The following is a 17,035-nucleotide window of genomic DNA, read 5'->3' on the forward strand; positions in this document are numbered from 1 at the left end:
CCTTGTAATACCAAAAATGTTTAAAAAAGAAAATGATGTAATAAAGACTTGAAAAGTTTTTAATGTGTTGCCTGGTTTAAGGATTCATGAAAATGTTGGGATGGCAACATGACATAATGAAAATAAACTAGATTTAGAATAAAAAGACTGAGTTTGAATCCTGCCTCGGAAAATTGTGTTTTATGACACTGGGAAGTTACTGTACATTGATCTCTCTCTGCCTTATTTTCTTCATCTGCAAACTGAGGCCAATGATATGTTGCAGAGGATTACTCTAAGTATTAAGTTAAATAATGTATGTCTGAGTATCCACCAGAGGGTTTGGAACCCTGCAAAAGCTCAATATATTCTAATGTTTTTCCTTCCACTCCTTATGGATAAGAGGTACTCCATAGCCAGTTACAATACTATGTGTATGATAAACATTTAATAAATATGTTTCTGCTATCATTTAAACAACACTTGTGCTGTGCAGAATTTGGTTTTGAATCAGAGTCTACACCATTTTGATGCATGTTAAACATTTATAAGATGACAGCTAACCTTTTGAAAATACTATTTAACTTACATGTTCACAAATTCTACCCAAATAAGTAAAGAGCAGTAAAAGGAATCTTGTCAATGATAAGTAGAGCAGCTTAGTTTGACAAATCAAAGATAAGCTTTACCACCACATCCTCTATCTGAACAGTGTAAGGAAAGAAAACATACTCTCTGCCTCTTGGGAAATTTAATTGTCCTGTTCTTGGCAGGAAACTTACAAGTGTTGCATTTTATTTATAAAACTTTGCATTCCCAAGGGAAGATTTGCAACACATGGCTGGGTCCTCACTCCTTGCATTGCTCTTGCCAGAGTCCTCCCCAGGACTGGCCCTTCTGCGGACATTCCCAGCAGGGCCAGGTCAATCTGAGGAGTCCTTCTGGGGCCACTGCATGACTTATCTATAAGAATTCCCCCTGCGTCCTCCTAATGTGTGAATCTCTACCTACCGGAGTAAGGGAGCCAGCCTCTCATCTAGTTTGGCCCCTAGTCCCAGGCTGCTTATTCCTGGCTCATGTAACAGTAATCAATGTGCATGTCTCCCTCTTTCTCCGTCTCCATCTCCCCGATCCCATATTTTCCCTTCCTCTCTGTTTCCATCTCCCACCCAGCTCCATGTTTCTTAATCTTTCTGTATTTCTCTCTGTCTCTATACACACACATGCATGTGCACACATGCACATGTACAAACCTCAGTAACATATACTGGAAACTAAAACAGCAAGTATCTTTCAAGATACCCTAAGATGAGTTTAGATTCCCCCCCTGCTTCTGATTTTTACTCACCCAGAACCGTCTCTGAACCCATATAGTCTTCAACCAGGTTCCCAGATGGGGTGGGTAAAACATCATCATCAAAACTGATGAGGTCGATGTCCCCTGGGGGCTTGCTTGGTAGAACTGGAACTGGGGGGCTGGCTGGGGGTCCTTCTCCCAGTGACCTGAATGCTTTGGCTTGTGATGCCACTGAGAGTCGGGGAGGAACAGTGACTGGCTTCAGCAAACCTGCAGGGTAGGTGGGGTTTTCGGAGGAAACAGATTTCTTCGGCAGCAAAGGCCGAGGAGCAGGAGTTGGGGCTTTCTTCCCACCCTCAGGGCTCTCAGCCATGGGCCCTCCTCCCAGAATCTCATGAGTAACACTGCGTATAAGGCCAGGATTTGGTTTCTTTGGCAATTCAGGTTTGGTCACTGGGATGCTCCCTGCTTCTTGCGGTGGAGAGTGTGGGGTGAGCCCTTCCCTGGAGGCCACCTTGAGCCTGTTTTCAGTCCAGGAGTCCCATTCTCCAGAAGCTCTGTTAGCAGCTGGTTTGGGAGCCACGGAGGGTTTCCCTGAGGAAACAGCAGGCCTTGGGGGGAGTGTGCGGGGAGCAATTTCTGGTTTCTTGGGTAGTCCCGAGGTTTCTGTATTTGTCTGATCCTCAAATGCTTTGATCTTTGAAACAATACTATTTTGGCTTCGTTCTGTGTTCATGATGTTCATCACTGCCTGACTATCCAAGTTGTTGGTACTGTCGAGCAGAGACTGGGGCCGGCTTGGGGATGACTCCTCTTCTGTGGCCGCAGAGCTGATTTTCTGGTGATTCTGCTTTTTAATGTGAGTATCTCTGGCTACTGGTCTGAGGTTGCTTTTTGATCTTGGTTTTGGCACTGGACATCTTGTAGGACCAGAGTTTTCCAGACAATTCTGTTCTTCAGAAATATCAAAGACTATTAAAGGCGCCACATTTGTCAGATCACTGGCAGAGACCGCTGGGGAAGGCTGGAGAGGTTTGAGAGGGGCCTGTAGTGCTGACAGGACCAAGACAAACAAAAAGAAGTTGCTATGTTATAATTTAAAAGAAAAAATAATAGAAGATACACAGATTTTAAAAATATACATGTACAATACCAAGAGATTTTGGTTTCCTTAATTAGTAAAAAGTAATTTTTTTTACTTTTCCAAAGTAAAAATCTTCCACATTTTTCCCCATTGAACTTCCAAAATCAATGGGGAAATGTTTATACTCAGCTTTCTGCAGGAGTGTTCTTCAAGTTATATTTATTCATATAAGAAATATTCACAATATAATATTTTAAAACCCCATTAAATTCCTGATTCTCAGTAGACTTATCACATGAACCATTTCTCTCTTGTCAAGATTCTGACATTTCTTGCTTTACTTTTCCAAAGTTATCCAAATACAATGCTTTTTAAAAGCCTAACAGGACAACCACCTTTAGCATCCTATCAAGTTTAAGTGGCTAAACATAACATCTTTCTCTATGGGAATAAAGGGCATCAGCAGTAATGCTAACTATGAGTTAAAAGGATGATGTTTTTGTGATATGAACTAGGGTGAGCCCAAGAGATGGGGGCTGCAGCTCATGAGAATGATCTATTATTATAATAACCACAGCAAACACAAATAAAGAAAGTACAGAGTGATCACACTGACTGGGAAGCAGAACTCAATGAATTATGCACAAATTGCAAATTATTTTAAAGGCTAGAAGCCTACTGACGGCTTCCCTAAAACTAAGTCAGAATTACAGAGGACAAATTACTTGAGTTACTTTGAGGCAGGTGGTTGTCTATTTCTTCTGAAAAGTCAGTCTGAGTTGCAGAAGTAATAGTACGCCTTGGAGTTGCAGCAGCATTATTATTATTTGTAGTGTTAACTTGAACTTGGTTGATCTCTTTTATGACTTGTTCATAAGATGGTGGGAGCTGCAAAATAAAGAATGAAGATTTTAGACATCTATGGGCAATAGCCAAGATGTTAACAGTTTCACCGTTCTTATTTTTGAACTTCATTTTACAAATAAAATGCAAAGAGATAATGTGATATTTATTCACCTCAGCAGGGACCAGCTCATTGGGGGTCCAACGGCGTGCTGCAGAAGATGGGGCAAACCCCAGTCCTGGAGGTGGGGCTCCTGGAAACCACGAGGCTGGCCTCAACGGCTCAGCTGCCACAATGGTGATCTCTGGGCGCCTAGCAGACAGAAGCCTCAGGGAGGTTTTGCAGGTTGGTAACAAGCTATTGTCTATTTGCGAGTGTTCAAAGATTCATGAAAACAACTATCACCCAAAAAAATTACCTAAGAACTACCATAGTCACAGAAATGACCTATCTGGCCTGGGCTGTCTCTGACAGGATACCTAGGCACACTTCCAGGGAGCAAATGACAGCCATCCTCCACAACTGTGGCTGAAAATGTTACAGATGTACCCTGAACTTAACTCTGCCGTGGTCGATGAGAATAAGGACTAAGAAAGGCCAGTCTCTTCATTCCAGGGCTCCGCTATCTAGCCTATAGCACAAACATAAATAAATTGGAAGGCAGAAAAGTAGACTGGTCAAACAGAACAGTTTAGTTTTCTGTTATTATAGAGTACATACTCTGAAATGATGCCATGTAAATAGAATATCCTCTTTCCCATCACTCCATTTCCATCCCAATCCAAAGTTATCTTTAAGTGTTTAGAGTTTATATGTTCACTTCTGGACCCTGAGGTGTGTGTGTATATTCCCGGTCAGGTCTGTGTATGAATTTGATAATTAATCTTTAATACTGAGGAGACATAGTGATTCAGGCGTGGCTCCTCACATCATTTTCTTAATCTGATTCTTCAGTCTCATGTTTAAATTTTATCTTCAATCTGATTTCTTAACAAACACCAACTGTGTGACCCTGAGCAAATTAATCAACTTCTCTGAGCCTCAGCTTTTTCATCTAACAAATAGGGATGATGATATCTGTTCTACTGTTCTCTAGCACTCCATGGAAAACAAAAACAAAAAAGCACTGCCATTACCAAAACTGAGTCCATACACACATTCTCATGCTAGTTTGTGAAACAGTAGAACCTGCTCTTTGATCAAACAACTGCATTACCGAAGAACCTCTGCTTACAGCTGTGATCTAACTAAATACTAGAGTTACTAGTTAAGAAATGTTAAGCATCATACATGCATTAATCCTTATGATAACCTTATGAAGTAGGTATGATTAACACCATTTTATACAGGGGGATGCAGAAGCTAACAAAGGCTAAGTAGCTTGCCCAAGTTGACACAGTGAGAAGGTAGTGAAGTCAGGATTCGTGTTTGGTTATGTCTGACTCTAAAGGCCTTGTTCTTCATTATTCTATACTACACTGTAAGAAAGGTGAAAGCAGGAACCATGTCTTATAAAAATCCATCCATTTATCCACCTGTCCACACTTCATCCATTCTACCATCTGTCTGTCTGTTTATTGGTCCTTCCTTCTATCTATTCAGTGACTCCCTCCACCCCACCCCCTTCCTTCCCTCTCTCCAACCACCCATCCAGCCATTTATCCATTCAGCTATCTAGCCAGCCTGACTCTTTTCCTTTCTTTATCCTTCCATTCCATTTTCTATCCTGTCATCTATGCATTTAGCTATGCGACATTTACTAAGTAGCTAGGAGGTACAAAGCATTTCTTTGAAGCAGTTACAACAATACTGCTTTACATATAGTAATTGCTTAATAAATATTTTTAAAATTGACTTCAGTAAATAATTACTGTCAAAAGAACATTTTCAGGCTTATATTGCTTCTTATCTCAAGCAAAATCTTCATCATTCAAACTTATAGATTAATTCAGGAAATGTACTGATGAGGCAAAATACTGTAACACCTTGCTTATGAAAGAGAAATATTTAACTTACTAACTGATAACACATTTGATTTCATTATCAGCAGAATATATTCCCTCTGTTATAAATATAACCATACCTCCTATCTCGATGAAGCTCACTCTGAATAGAAGTCCGAGAAGCTAGAGAAGAAAGAATAAACTGGTATAGTACAAAAAATAAGTACATTCTACACAGGCTTAAATTTTTATAGGGTACACTATTAGAAAAAGTTAACTTATACTTGACATCACATAGAATGTATGAATTTTAACATCCATAAGTAGAAAAGCAAATCAAAATTATCTTTTTATATGACAGAAAGTTAATTATAGTTATATATTTGAATTGCATTAGAAAATATAGATTTCCAAAACTCCCCAAAACACATTCCATAGTTCTGAAAATAATGTGAAGAATGAACAGAGAAAAGAAGACAGCTATTAAATATAAATTGCATGGGGAAAGCATCACGACAATGACATGAGATAACAATGACCAGAAAAAATTTACATATCTATTCTAATCCATATGACTATACTTTTGTAATATTTGTTTATAACTATTGCAAAGAGAATGGGAATGGTCAAATGTTCATCTATTTTCTAACTTTTCTGGAATTTTATAACCTTTACTTTGTTTTATTAACTAAATTAAGAGATAATAAATGCAAAAAGTGTTCAAAATATTTTTATAAATATGTTTATAGCACACATTATTGAACAAGAAGCAGTGACTTTTCCCTGAAATCTCAAACTCAAAAAGTTGATGGTTTAAATTTTTTCCAAATTTTATTTTAAAATTAAAACAAGTCTTAATCAGACAAGTTGGAAAATGTCACATACAGGATCACGTATTAGACATATGTGTAATAAAGAATATTATCCCTATTTTGAAGGAGCACATTCTAAACATATCTCTAAAAAAAACCTTCAAATATGTACTATACTGTAAGATTCGTGCACCAAAGGGAATTTGTTTCAGATATAAATTATTTCTACCAGTTGCCTTCATACCTCTCCAATACTCTTTTTCAATTCTTCTGATTTGAAAAGGTTGAAGGTATGAATCTTTTCTTTCTTCCTCCTATTAACTTATGACTCTCTCTAAACAAGGAGGCTGCCAAAGCTGGGGAGGCAGAAGTGGAGGTGAAAGGTAGGGATGAAATTTAGGCTGGGGCTGGAGCTGTGACAGCTGAACCTATGTTGGGTTGGCAAAGCTTTTTTTCAAGAGCTAAACCAAGCTGAGGTGCATTTTGTCTACTGGAATGAAAGAGGACAGAGAGGCTAAAGCTCTGAGTGGCACGCGTCTGATTCGTAAGAATGGCTTCATTAAGTCAGAGGCTCACTGAGTGCTACAATCACATCACCACCATCACTAAAGCCAGAATCAGCAGACAGCACTATTAAAAGACATTGTGTTATTGTCACAAACATACCTCTTCCACGGGGCATTTTTGCTGTGCACTATTCATGAGTGCTAAGGGAAAAAAAGAAGGGGTTATAGAAGAGGAAAGGGAGAAAAAAGAGTGAACCCAGTTGCCTATGCTCTAAATGGAATTCAGGAGAAGACTGCTTTGCCATGCCATTGTTTGTCCCCACTCTGCACACTTCGACAGAAAAGAAAAGTTGATGAACCATAGTTTCAGAAAGTAAAGAAATATGCTGCGGCAAAGATATGTCTGTACAGACCAGGGCATTCATACACAAAATCTCAGTAAAAAAAATCTACCCATAGTTTTTAACAACAGTGCAAAAAAATCTAAAAGGCATTTTGCAAAATCAATTTGCTACTTCAATAGGATTCAATTTTAAAGTATGGATATAACACTTAAAGGTAATTCAGTGGTCAATTTACATTCTTTTAAATCAGTGGCTTTTCACTTGATTCCACCCCTTCACACCAGAGGTCATTAGTAACAGGCCCCCCACTGGTGAGCAGAGTAGTATTTCCACTCTGGATGTAGCAGAATGAGAGGAAAGAAGGTCTCCCAATCATACTTACAGACCTCCACATCCTTTGAGAATCACTGCTTTTCCTTCTCCTCCACTGATTTTTTTTTTTTTATATTTACTCATCTATGAAATCTCTTTTCTCTCTTGAACCTTACAGAACGACTGGCACTTTTTGTCAGTGTTAAATACGTTTAGTAGCTAGAAACACTTTAGATTTTCATATAGTGTCTCACACTCTTCCTGCTAATTTCTCAACTATCTGCTTAATTCATTCTCACTTTCCCAGATTAAACAGATGTGATGTATATGTTGCCGGGAGAAATCAATCAATGCCCACACAGACCAACATGTTCCTTTAAACCCTTGCCACAAGCTACTAGTCCTTTGTGCATTTCGGATTAAGGCCACAGAATAAAGGCAATATTTTCAGTTAAAGTTATGATATGATTTTACAGAATTATTTTCAAACTTTTCTAGTTCATATAGTTAAATTCTAAGTATAAAACAAATTCATATTCAGCTGTTTATAAAAGATTGAGATCTGGACTTGCAATATTAGCACGAATAAAGAATCCTCCTAAATTCCAACAGGATCATAAGCCTGGAAGGACCCTCAGTGATCATCCTACTGCTCACTTTATAGAAGAAGAGACTGAGACACAGAGAGGTTAAATGAATTATCCCAGGTCACACAGCCCATTACAGGAAGGGCTAGGAGCAGTTTGTTCCTTGAAGCAGTTTAACTCCTTGTGGAGCCAGAAGAGCTGGATGCTAGTTCTGACCCTAAATGATTCAAAATTATCAATTAAATCATAGAAGAAATAAACATATAGAAGGATTATTATATTACAAGCATCTTTGCTATAGTACTATCTTACCAATGAAAATCGCAATAATAAAAAATAACTCACTAACTACATTTTCTTGAGCAAGATGTGTTTGACATGGTAACAAGAACATCCATGGAGTGGAAAGCTCAAGGGCCTCAGAGTCAGGAAGTCTAGACTCACAACTCAGATCTACCTTGTGAAGCCATTCAACCTCTCTGAGACTCAGTGTCCTTATTAACATCTGTAAAATGGGGTTAACACCTACCGTGCAGAGCATTGTTTTATAATGCATGTCAACAGTTCCTGACTTACAGGAGGCAGTGAGTATTAGCTAAATCTGAATTTCAGAGAATAACTTTCTCTTAAACAGTTAACGAAAGGAAAAGCATGAAATTCCAGCTATATCCAATTAGAACACTTTTAAGATCTTTACTCAAAATATTTAGGGGTCACAAGATTGAATGTAAAAAAAAAGGACCTCAAGCCTTTATTGGAACCAGAATCATTATGGAAGAATTTAAAATACAACAAGTTAAGGAATGTTGCTTTAAAAATGTGATAAAGTCTTTCTGCTTGCAGGGGTTAGATGATTGAATCTGGGATAGCAAAACAAACATTTCAGTGGATTAGATAAGACAAAAATTGTTTACAGATTTTCTTACAGAATGGGCAAAAAGGGGAAAAAGACAAGGGATGACACAATTATTCTTCATTCAGTATTTAACATGGCATCACATGAGGATGACGTTTGGCCTTCTTGCCTAAACATTAGGAATAAATAGAAGCAACAACTAATTCTTTAGTGTACACAAAGTGACTGACATCTAAGAATTAAAAGACAACTGGGTTAGTTGATTTTTTTTTTTTTAAGACATCTCAAAGCAAGAGTCTTCCCTTTGTTTCACCTCCTCCTTCCTCTCTCTGCTAGGCCCTGCGTCATCAATTTCTTCTGATCTCCGTCTGACTCCTTCCCCACTGCCTATAAACGTTTCCAAGCTTCCTCATCCTAAACAGCCTATGAAGATGTTCAGATCTCTTCTCTGTTTGACCCTCTCCGTTCTCAAGCTACAGCTCTCCCTCTCTTTCTGTTAACCACCAAATTTCATAAAAGAGTGGCCTACCCAGCTGTTCCAACTTCCACATATTCCATTCATTGTTCAAACTGAACTGTGGCTTCCAACTTCAGTGTTCTACTGAAACTGCTCTCTCAAAGGTCACCTCTGAATTCCTGAGTGCCACATACAATGACCTAGTCTCAGCCACCTTTTGCTTGACCTTGCTGCAGCATTAAGAGCTATTTGTGGTTCGCTCATTCTTTTCAAAAACCTCTTCTCCCTCGACCTGTAACACACGGCTGTCTCTCCTAGTTCTATTATTCTCATCATTCTTTTTCAGCCTTTTTGCCCGTTCCTCCTTAGCTCCTGCGCCTATGCTTTGCATAGCACAGAGGCCTCAGGGTGAGCAAGATCCACCCTGGAGGATCTGTGGGGAGTCAGGTACAAGTGATAACCCCCAATAAAGAGGTCCTGAATTCCAAGAGGGAGGAAAGGTAAGAAGCCAGAAAACAAAAGTAGGAGCCAGCAGACAGGACTCAGAGAAAGGAGGCCCTTGTCCTCAGCAGGGCTGTGTGTTTTGGTCACGCATCTTTTGCCCTATGGCACCTTAAAGGCATAGGTAGTCTCAGACAGCAATGTTTCCCAAGATTCTGCCTTTGCCATCTTCTCTATCCTCTATACTTTCTCCCTAAATGTTTAGCTACTCCTAGGGTTTTGCCTAGAACCCTGATTAACCCAAATTACACCTCCAGCAAGAAATTCTTGCCTAAATTCCAGACCCTAATATTCTTTTAAAATTCTCTCCCTACTCCTTCTTCTACCCCAACCTCTATCCCCCAAGGTCTTCAAGGCATGTAAAGTTATCATGAATATTTCATAGGCCCCCATGGCCTAGTGGTTAAGTTCAGTGTGCTCTGCTTTGGCGGCCTGGGGTTTGCTAGTTTGGATCCCGGGTGTGGACCTATGCACCACTTATCAAGCCATGCTATGGCAGGCATCCCACATATAAAATGGAGGAAGATGGGCACAGAAGTTAGCTCAGAGCCACTCTTCCTCAGCAAAAAGAGGAGGATTGGTGGCCAATGTTAGCTCAGAGCTAATCTTTCTTGAAAAAAAAAGCTTTAGACAAGAGGTAAAGTCAGAAAGTATGAATGCCGATTTTGGAGGGAATTCTATTACAGCACTTCTATCTGGTACGTGGAAGTGTGAGCCAATCTCCACAGGCATTTATACAGTTGAATAAAAATACTGTGGAAGCAAATGAATCAAAAAGGACAAGAGTTTGATATTTTTTAAACCCATCAGATGTCTCCACATACAGAAAACGGTTACATAAAATTTATATTAGATCATAGAAATTCACTAGGTAATCCATTTTTTTTAACAGCTTAGTTCTGTAAGAGAAACATATTGTTCTGAGGAACTGACTTAACAATAAACGAAAGTTGAAAAGAAAGCTGAAAAACTAGTTGCTTCTCTGAAATGGTTTATTACTATACCTTAGGAGAAACCACTCTTGTTGGATCCTTTGTAAGATCCATCAAATACAATCATTTGCTGGATATCTAAATCATCATTTTAAATTATTACAGATGAAAATACAGAGCAGGAAAAAACAAACTTACTTCTCTTGATTACTGCTCTAATGGATGACAAGGGTCCTTGGCTAGAAAAAGAAAGAAAGAAAACTGATTACACATTCATTAATCCTTTTGAAGAAGCATCATTCATAATGCCAGGTCATTTCTGGGACACAACATGGCACCAAACAGCAAATTTGATACATTAGTTACTGGCTATCCTCTTTACAAAACACCAATTAAAAACTTTTCAAAATTGCCTTTGATATTTGAAATATCATATGGGAAGTGAGGAGACTGGTGAAGTATGTCTGCAGTGTAAATAAAATTTTGCCTTAAAATTGTTTTCATAGCTATCTACATACTTTGTCTTCCAGTAAAATTAAAGACACTGCTTGAAGTCAGGCAACAATTACATGGTGCTCAAAAGAATTTTGGCCCCCTATATCTCTTTTGTGTTTGACATTGGAATTCCTGTCTTCTCCTATCAGATCAAAATAGATCATTTTTATAGTCAATTTGACCTAAGGAGCAATAGCATTTCTTCCTAAGATTAGAATTAAAAACATCACCACCTAAATATAAAAGTCTCTGCTTGCTTTGAGTTTTACTCAATAGTTGGTTGGTCCTGGCTGCCTGTGACTATGTGATTTTTGGGCAAATCATAGAACCTTTCTGACCTTTTGTTTACTCATTGGTCAAAACCTTCTAGCTGCAAAGCTTCACGCTACTAGTTTGTGAGTTTGTTTTTCATCTTTATTCAAACCAGCTGGACTAATTGTTTTTGAAATAATTTATAAAAAATATACAACCTTGAAAGTTTAATTATATGATTTAGGAAAAAACCTCTTATTTGTAAAATTCTTCACTTTTTTCAGAATGCTCTTAAAATTTATTCTTATTTTTGAATTTATGCTCTTTTTAAATTTATGCTTGTGGCAATCTGTGTAAATCCCCTTGCTGTTTATTTCATAGCTAGGATAAACTTCAGGAAGATGCAATAACATCAGTTCATTCTACTGGAGGGATACTTTAAGAATAGACTATTTTGCCAGACAAGAAAAAACAATTCAGCTCTAGGAGGTCTCCAATATCATGAGGCTAGGACTGCAACATAAAAACATAAGTGTTTTCAGCAGTACTGCTTTTTTAAAAAAGTTCTTAAAGGCTTTCTGTAAACAACTACTTGGGGAAAAAGTCAGTCTAAGGTAATAGAGAAGAGGTAGAGGCACTAAAACACAAACAGGTTGACTGAAGGTTGTAGGAAAAACGTCTTGGTACAAAAGTGGAGAGAATCTGCGTGTTACTATTGTCTCTGTGGACTCAGGTACAATAATTAAAAGAGTCAGAATCAGCACTTAGAAGCAGGGCCAAAACAGCCAAAGTTCCATGTGTGTGCCCAGGCGGGCCATAGGGGATGTTACTGTGCGTCTTCATCATAATCTCCTTGCTCCTCATCTCTGATTTGGTGGGACGTTATTATTATTTAAAAATACTGTTACCTTTGTGAAGGAGGAAGATGTACTGACTGAGGTGGAACATAGCGGGTATTTGGGAGGAACTGTTCCCCCTTCGAAAATGATATGTTGAAGTCCTAACCCCCAGTACCTCAGAATGTGACCTTATTTGGAAATAGGATCATTACAGACGTAATTTGTTAAGATGAGGTCATACTGGAGTAGGGTGGGCCCCTAATCCAATATAACTGGTGTCCTTAGAAGAAGACCACATGAAGACAGAGACAGACAGGAAAGTGCCATGTGACGAAGGCAGAGACTACAGTGAGGTAGCCACACGCCAAGGAAGGCCAAAGGCTGCTGGCAAACTACCAGAAGCTAGGAAGAGACAAGAAGGATTCCCCTATAGATTTCAGAGGAATTGTGGCCCTGATGACACCTTGATTTCAGACTTCAGGCCTCCAAAGCTGTGAGACAATACATTTCTATTGTTTGAAGTTACTCAGTTTGTGGTACTTTGTTATGGTAGCCCTAGGAAACGAATACGGGGGGTGTTCTGGGGTGCTAAGTAGATGTGATCATTCACTGAGCCGTATACTTTGTGCACTTTTCTGTATGTTATACTTCAGAAAAAAAGTTGGCGGGGGAGGAGAATGTGGCACAAAATAGAATTTTGACTTAAGTCAGCCCTGGTTCTACCATTCTCAAGATTTGCAGCATCATATTTAGGCTAGATCTATAAACCAACCATCAATATCTTATGTCTAAGACAGCACTTTCCAAACTCAAAAGTTTAAAGTTCTCCTTTAGAGGTTAACAGGTTTTGTGGTAGGGAAAATAAAAAACAAGGCTTGTGGTCAAATACATCCCCAGGGGAAGCAGTTTTGGGAGATGTTGGAGTAGTGTCCTGGCTATGCAGTGCATCCAATTTCTGTATCTCAAATGTACATATGGATGCAAAAACTGTGCTTTTGAAGATGACCCTTTATCTCTGTCTTTCTGCGAGCAAAGGCTACAGGTGAAGGTATCATTCTATAGTCTTAAGAGAAAGCCTCATGGGGGTCCTCCAGGAAGGATGGCCACCACGGGACAGCAGATATGGACACATGACCACTGATTAGAGGAGGAGACAGGAGAGCCCACTGGTTCAGAGAGCTGGTTCTGAAGTGCAACTGCCCACATTCACTCCTGGTGCCTCCACTTACTAACTGGTGTGACTTTTGAACAAATTACTCAGCTTCTCTAAGGCCTTTCACTTCCTCACGAATAAAAGCAGGGACAGGGACTGGCCCCATGGCGTAGTGGTTAAGTTCGTGTGCTCCACTTCAGCAGCCCAGGGTTCACAGGTTTGGATCCTGGGTGTGGACCTAGCACTGCTCGTCAAGACACTGTGGCAACATCCTACATAAAACAGAGCAAGATTGACACAGATGTTAGCTCAGTGACAATCTTCTTCAAGCAAAAAGGAAGATTGGCAACAGATGTTAGCTCAGGGCCAATCTTCCTCACACACACACACTAAAAAGCAGGGAGAACTCAACTCCCTCATGAGGTTATTGTGAAGAGTAAGAGGGAGAATCCATGAAAGCATTTTACACAACACCTGGAACAAAGCGTGTGCTCAATAAATGTGAGCTGCTATTATCTTTATTCATGTTTGTTCATAACCCTTAGGGGCATCACAAACATCTGACAACACGTACAATCCTTGACAGGTTCTCACTTTGGGATCTGATATCATACAGATGGTAGTTCTAACAGGTTATGTTGTTAGAAGATTTTTCTCTTTGAGATTTACTTTGCTCTCCTCTGGTTTCTGTTGTCTGGACAGAACCTGAGCCAAGGCTACTCCCCGACAAAACAAAGGACAACAAAGCAGCATCCTCATTCCTTTCTAAGCCCATCAGCCTATGTCCTGGTCCTTGGCAGTTAACCCAGATCATCTGCCCACCATTCTTCAAGCACCACGGCCCCTTTTTTTGGTAGGGCAGATAAAACCACTCGTGATGGGTGACAGCCAAAGACGCTTCCAGCAGGGAAACGAACGGTTAGGAAAACTGGCTTGCAGATCCTGGGGAGAACCAAAAGTTGAGGCCAAGATAGAATCGTCTCAGGTCTAATTGCCAGATGACTTAGCTTCCTCCAGCACTCTTGGGGGCTCCCTAGTTGTTCAGAGTCCCCTTCTATCCTTTCTTCCCACTCTCTTAAAATAAGCCTTTCTCAGGTTGTGCTGTAGGGCCACTCTTTACCACTGTGTTTGCATATAACCTTAGTTAGCTGTAAAGAAAGTGTTTTTAATACAGAAAATTACATTTTAAAAGTTTCTTAACCTAATGAAGTGAATTTCTAATGATGAGATTTCAGTGATGAAGATGATGATAGCAGCTTATTATTATGTGTGCCAAACACATGATCCATTTTACAAATGAAATGAAGCTTCGAGGTTCGGTATTGTGTTTGCAGTCACACAGCTGGTAAGTGGCAGAGCCAGATGTGAATTCACTACTGTCTGACTATAGTCCAGAAGTCTATAATTCAGGCTTGAGTGGATGGGTAAAAGTTTCTGGATGTTCCACAAAGTTCAATAGGTACACAAGTACCCCCAAGCATAAAGCTGATCCACAAAATTTCACATTGTAATCTCATCTAGACTCTGCAGATGCAGGAGAAAACAAAATATAAGTTGCTAGGTATGACATTTTAATGTTGTCAAAAACAACAATAAAGCAAACCACCATGGTCATTCTTAATCTCACTTAAGAAAATCCAACCTTTCTTTATATTTTGGATCATGTTCTATTTTTCATTAAAAAAACCGATTCTAAAAAATATGTACAACTTTCAAAGCAACGACTCATTTCCAAGTTTAAATTCATTCCCCCTGCCCCCTCTCTTTGGTGAGGAAAAAACTGTTTTCATAAGCCAGTAAGTGAAGTTGCTGGAATTGGCTTGTTTGGTACACAAATCAGAACAATGCGTGCAAGTGCCCATCATCATCACATCTGGTTTTGGAGCTCCTTCCATGTGCAGAAGCAACTGAGTATATTTTTAAAAATGTATTCTTTGTAAAAACCCTCAATAAAGGCCATGGGCATATCATTAAAGCACCAGTCAGTAGGGGCCGGCCCTGTGGCCGAGTGGTTAAGTTTGCATGCTCCGCTTCGGCGGCCCCGGGTTTCGCCAGTTCGGATCCTGGGTGCGGACATGGCACTGCTCATCAGGTCATGCTGAGGCGGCATCCCACATGCCACAACTAGAAATACACAACCATGTACCAGGGGACTTTGGGGAGAAAAAGGAAAAATTTTTAAAAATCTTTAAAAAATAAAAGTACCAGTCAGTAAAGCCATTAGCTTAACAAGGAGTTAAGCTAATGTGATCTAGAGATGCAGCCCTCTGATCAAGCTGATATACCTGCCAGTGAATATAAAGTTTATCTCCTTGTACCATCTTCTCCAAAGACTGTCAACATTTGGATTGATTCATCTCTATTTCCTAGCAGAAAGGTTTAACCAGATAGGTGTGATTTTTGCAGGCTGGAAGAGGTATTCTGTCTCACTCATTCTCTCACATACCCAATGCTTATTACATGTATAATATGTGCCAGGTACCAGGAATGCCTTGAAAGCACAGACTCTGGCCTCAGTGAGAAAGACAAATATTGCAACTGCCTTTCTAATAATAGTATACAGGAGTAGGCACAAGGTGCTATGGATGAAGAGAAGGTATACATCACTCAATCTTGGGGTCTGAGGAAAGGCTTCCAAAATGTGACATGTGTCTTGACTGAGACCTGAAGAATGTGTAGGAGGAAAAGTTCTGAGGAGGGAGTGTGAGAGAGCATGTGCAAAAGATGAAGAGTAAGGAGACAGTTGAGCATGATTTGAGCACAGCATATGAAGAACCCACGCATGGTTGGAGTTAAGAAGGGCGTGGAACTCAAACGCCATGCTAAAGGATAAGTGGGAACATGCTATAGAGTAAAGTGTTGATGCCAGACATCATCAGCCAGGTTAAACACTAAGAATCCATGGGTCAACGATATGATGGCAAAGGGTTTCAAAAGCAAGCGAGAATTTGTCTGGGACATCTCCCTAGTACAAGTGTTGTTAACTGTAGCTGGTCTGTAAGCCCCAGCCATTGTGTTTGTGGCATGCCTGCCTTTTTAAAAGGATTTATGAGTAAACCCTGGAGTGCTGGTATTCTATGTCTTGAATTGTGGACAGATTCACATTTTTAGGAACTAAATATATGGATGATAGGACTAATACACTAATATTTGATGAGATAAATAATGAGTAGAGGTAGGGAAGAGAAGATAGAAACAAACAAGAAGAGGTTCCTTAAAGTGCCAGAAAGGCAGTGGAGAAGTCTGGGGTGTCTTATTCATGCATGCATTTATTCACTTATGGAACTCTCACTGTGTACCTAGCATTCTATCACAAACTGGGGACACCAATATAAATAATATACAACCACTGCCCTCAAGAAGTATGCAGTCTTACTGACAAGATCAACAAATAAAAGATAAAACAGAATATGAAAAAAAGTTATTTAAGGTATCATGGGAGCCTGGAAGAGGGGAGTCTAAATTTAGCCCTAGGAAAGTTGAAGAAAACATAAAGGTGATGTTTGAATAGAGCTGGTGCAGGGTTCTCACCCTTGGCACTACTGACGTTGGTTAAGGAATAGGGGTTGTCCTGTGTACTATAGTACGATTAGCAGCATCCCTGGCCTCTACCTCCTAGATGCCAAAAGCATACTTCTCCCCACTCCTTGCCAGTTGTGACGACCCAAAACATATCCAGACATTGTCAGCTGTCCCCTGGAGGGAAAAATTGCCCTCAGCTGAGAACCACTAAGCTGGTAACAACAAAAAAGAGTAACAGGATTTATATGGATGGGAAAGAAACTGACTTTGCCATTTCTTTCTTTCTTTTTTTTTTTTTTTGAGGAAGATTAGCCCTGAGC

At 39.6% G+C, this 17,035-nt stretch overlaps 1 protein-coding gene across 20 annotated transcripts in view; it reads right to left on the bottom strand.

The window, feature by feature from the left end:
* SH3D19 (SH3 domain containing 19) overlaps positions 1-17,035 on the bottom strand; it is a 161,038-nt gene that overhangs the window by 39,028 nt on the left and 104,975 nt on the right. For 4 of the 20 annotated variants that reach the window (XM_070504893.1, XM_044767117.2, XM_070504899.1 and 1 more), the window contains 5 exons: positions 10,653-10,693; positions 5,288-5,330; positions 3,378-3,516; positions 3,095-3,248; positions 1,328-2,329 (listed from right to left, as the gene is read on the bottom strand). In XM_070504893.1, the coding sequence (XP_070360994.1) occupies positions 1,328-2,329; positions 3,095-3,248; positions 3,378-3,516; positions 5,288-5,330; positions 10,653-10,693 (1,379 nt within the window). Of the gene's footprint in view, positions 1-1,327; positions 2,330-3,085; positions 3,249-3,377; positions 3,532-5,287; positions 5,331-6,625; positions 6,667-10,652; positions 10,694-17,035 lie in introns of all 20 variants that reach the window. The other 16 variants (XM_070504898.1, XM_070504897.1, XM_044767122.2 and 13 more) reach the window with 7 other exon arrangements.

The sequence above is a fragment of the Equus asinus genome, chromosome 3 (assembly GCF_041296235.1).
Source record: "Equus asinus isolate D_3611 breed Donkey chromosome 3, EquAss-T2T_v2, whole genome shotgun sequence".
In the NCBI taxonomy this organism is placed as follows: domain Eukaryota; kingdom Metazoa; phylum Chordata; class Mammalia; order Perissodactyla; family Equidae; genus Equus; species Equus asinus.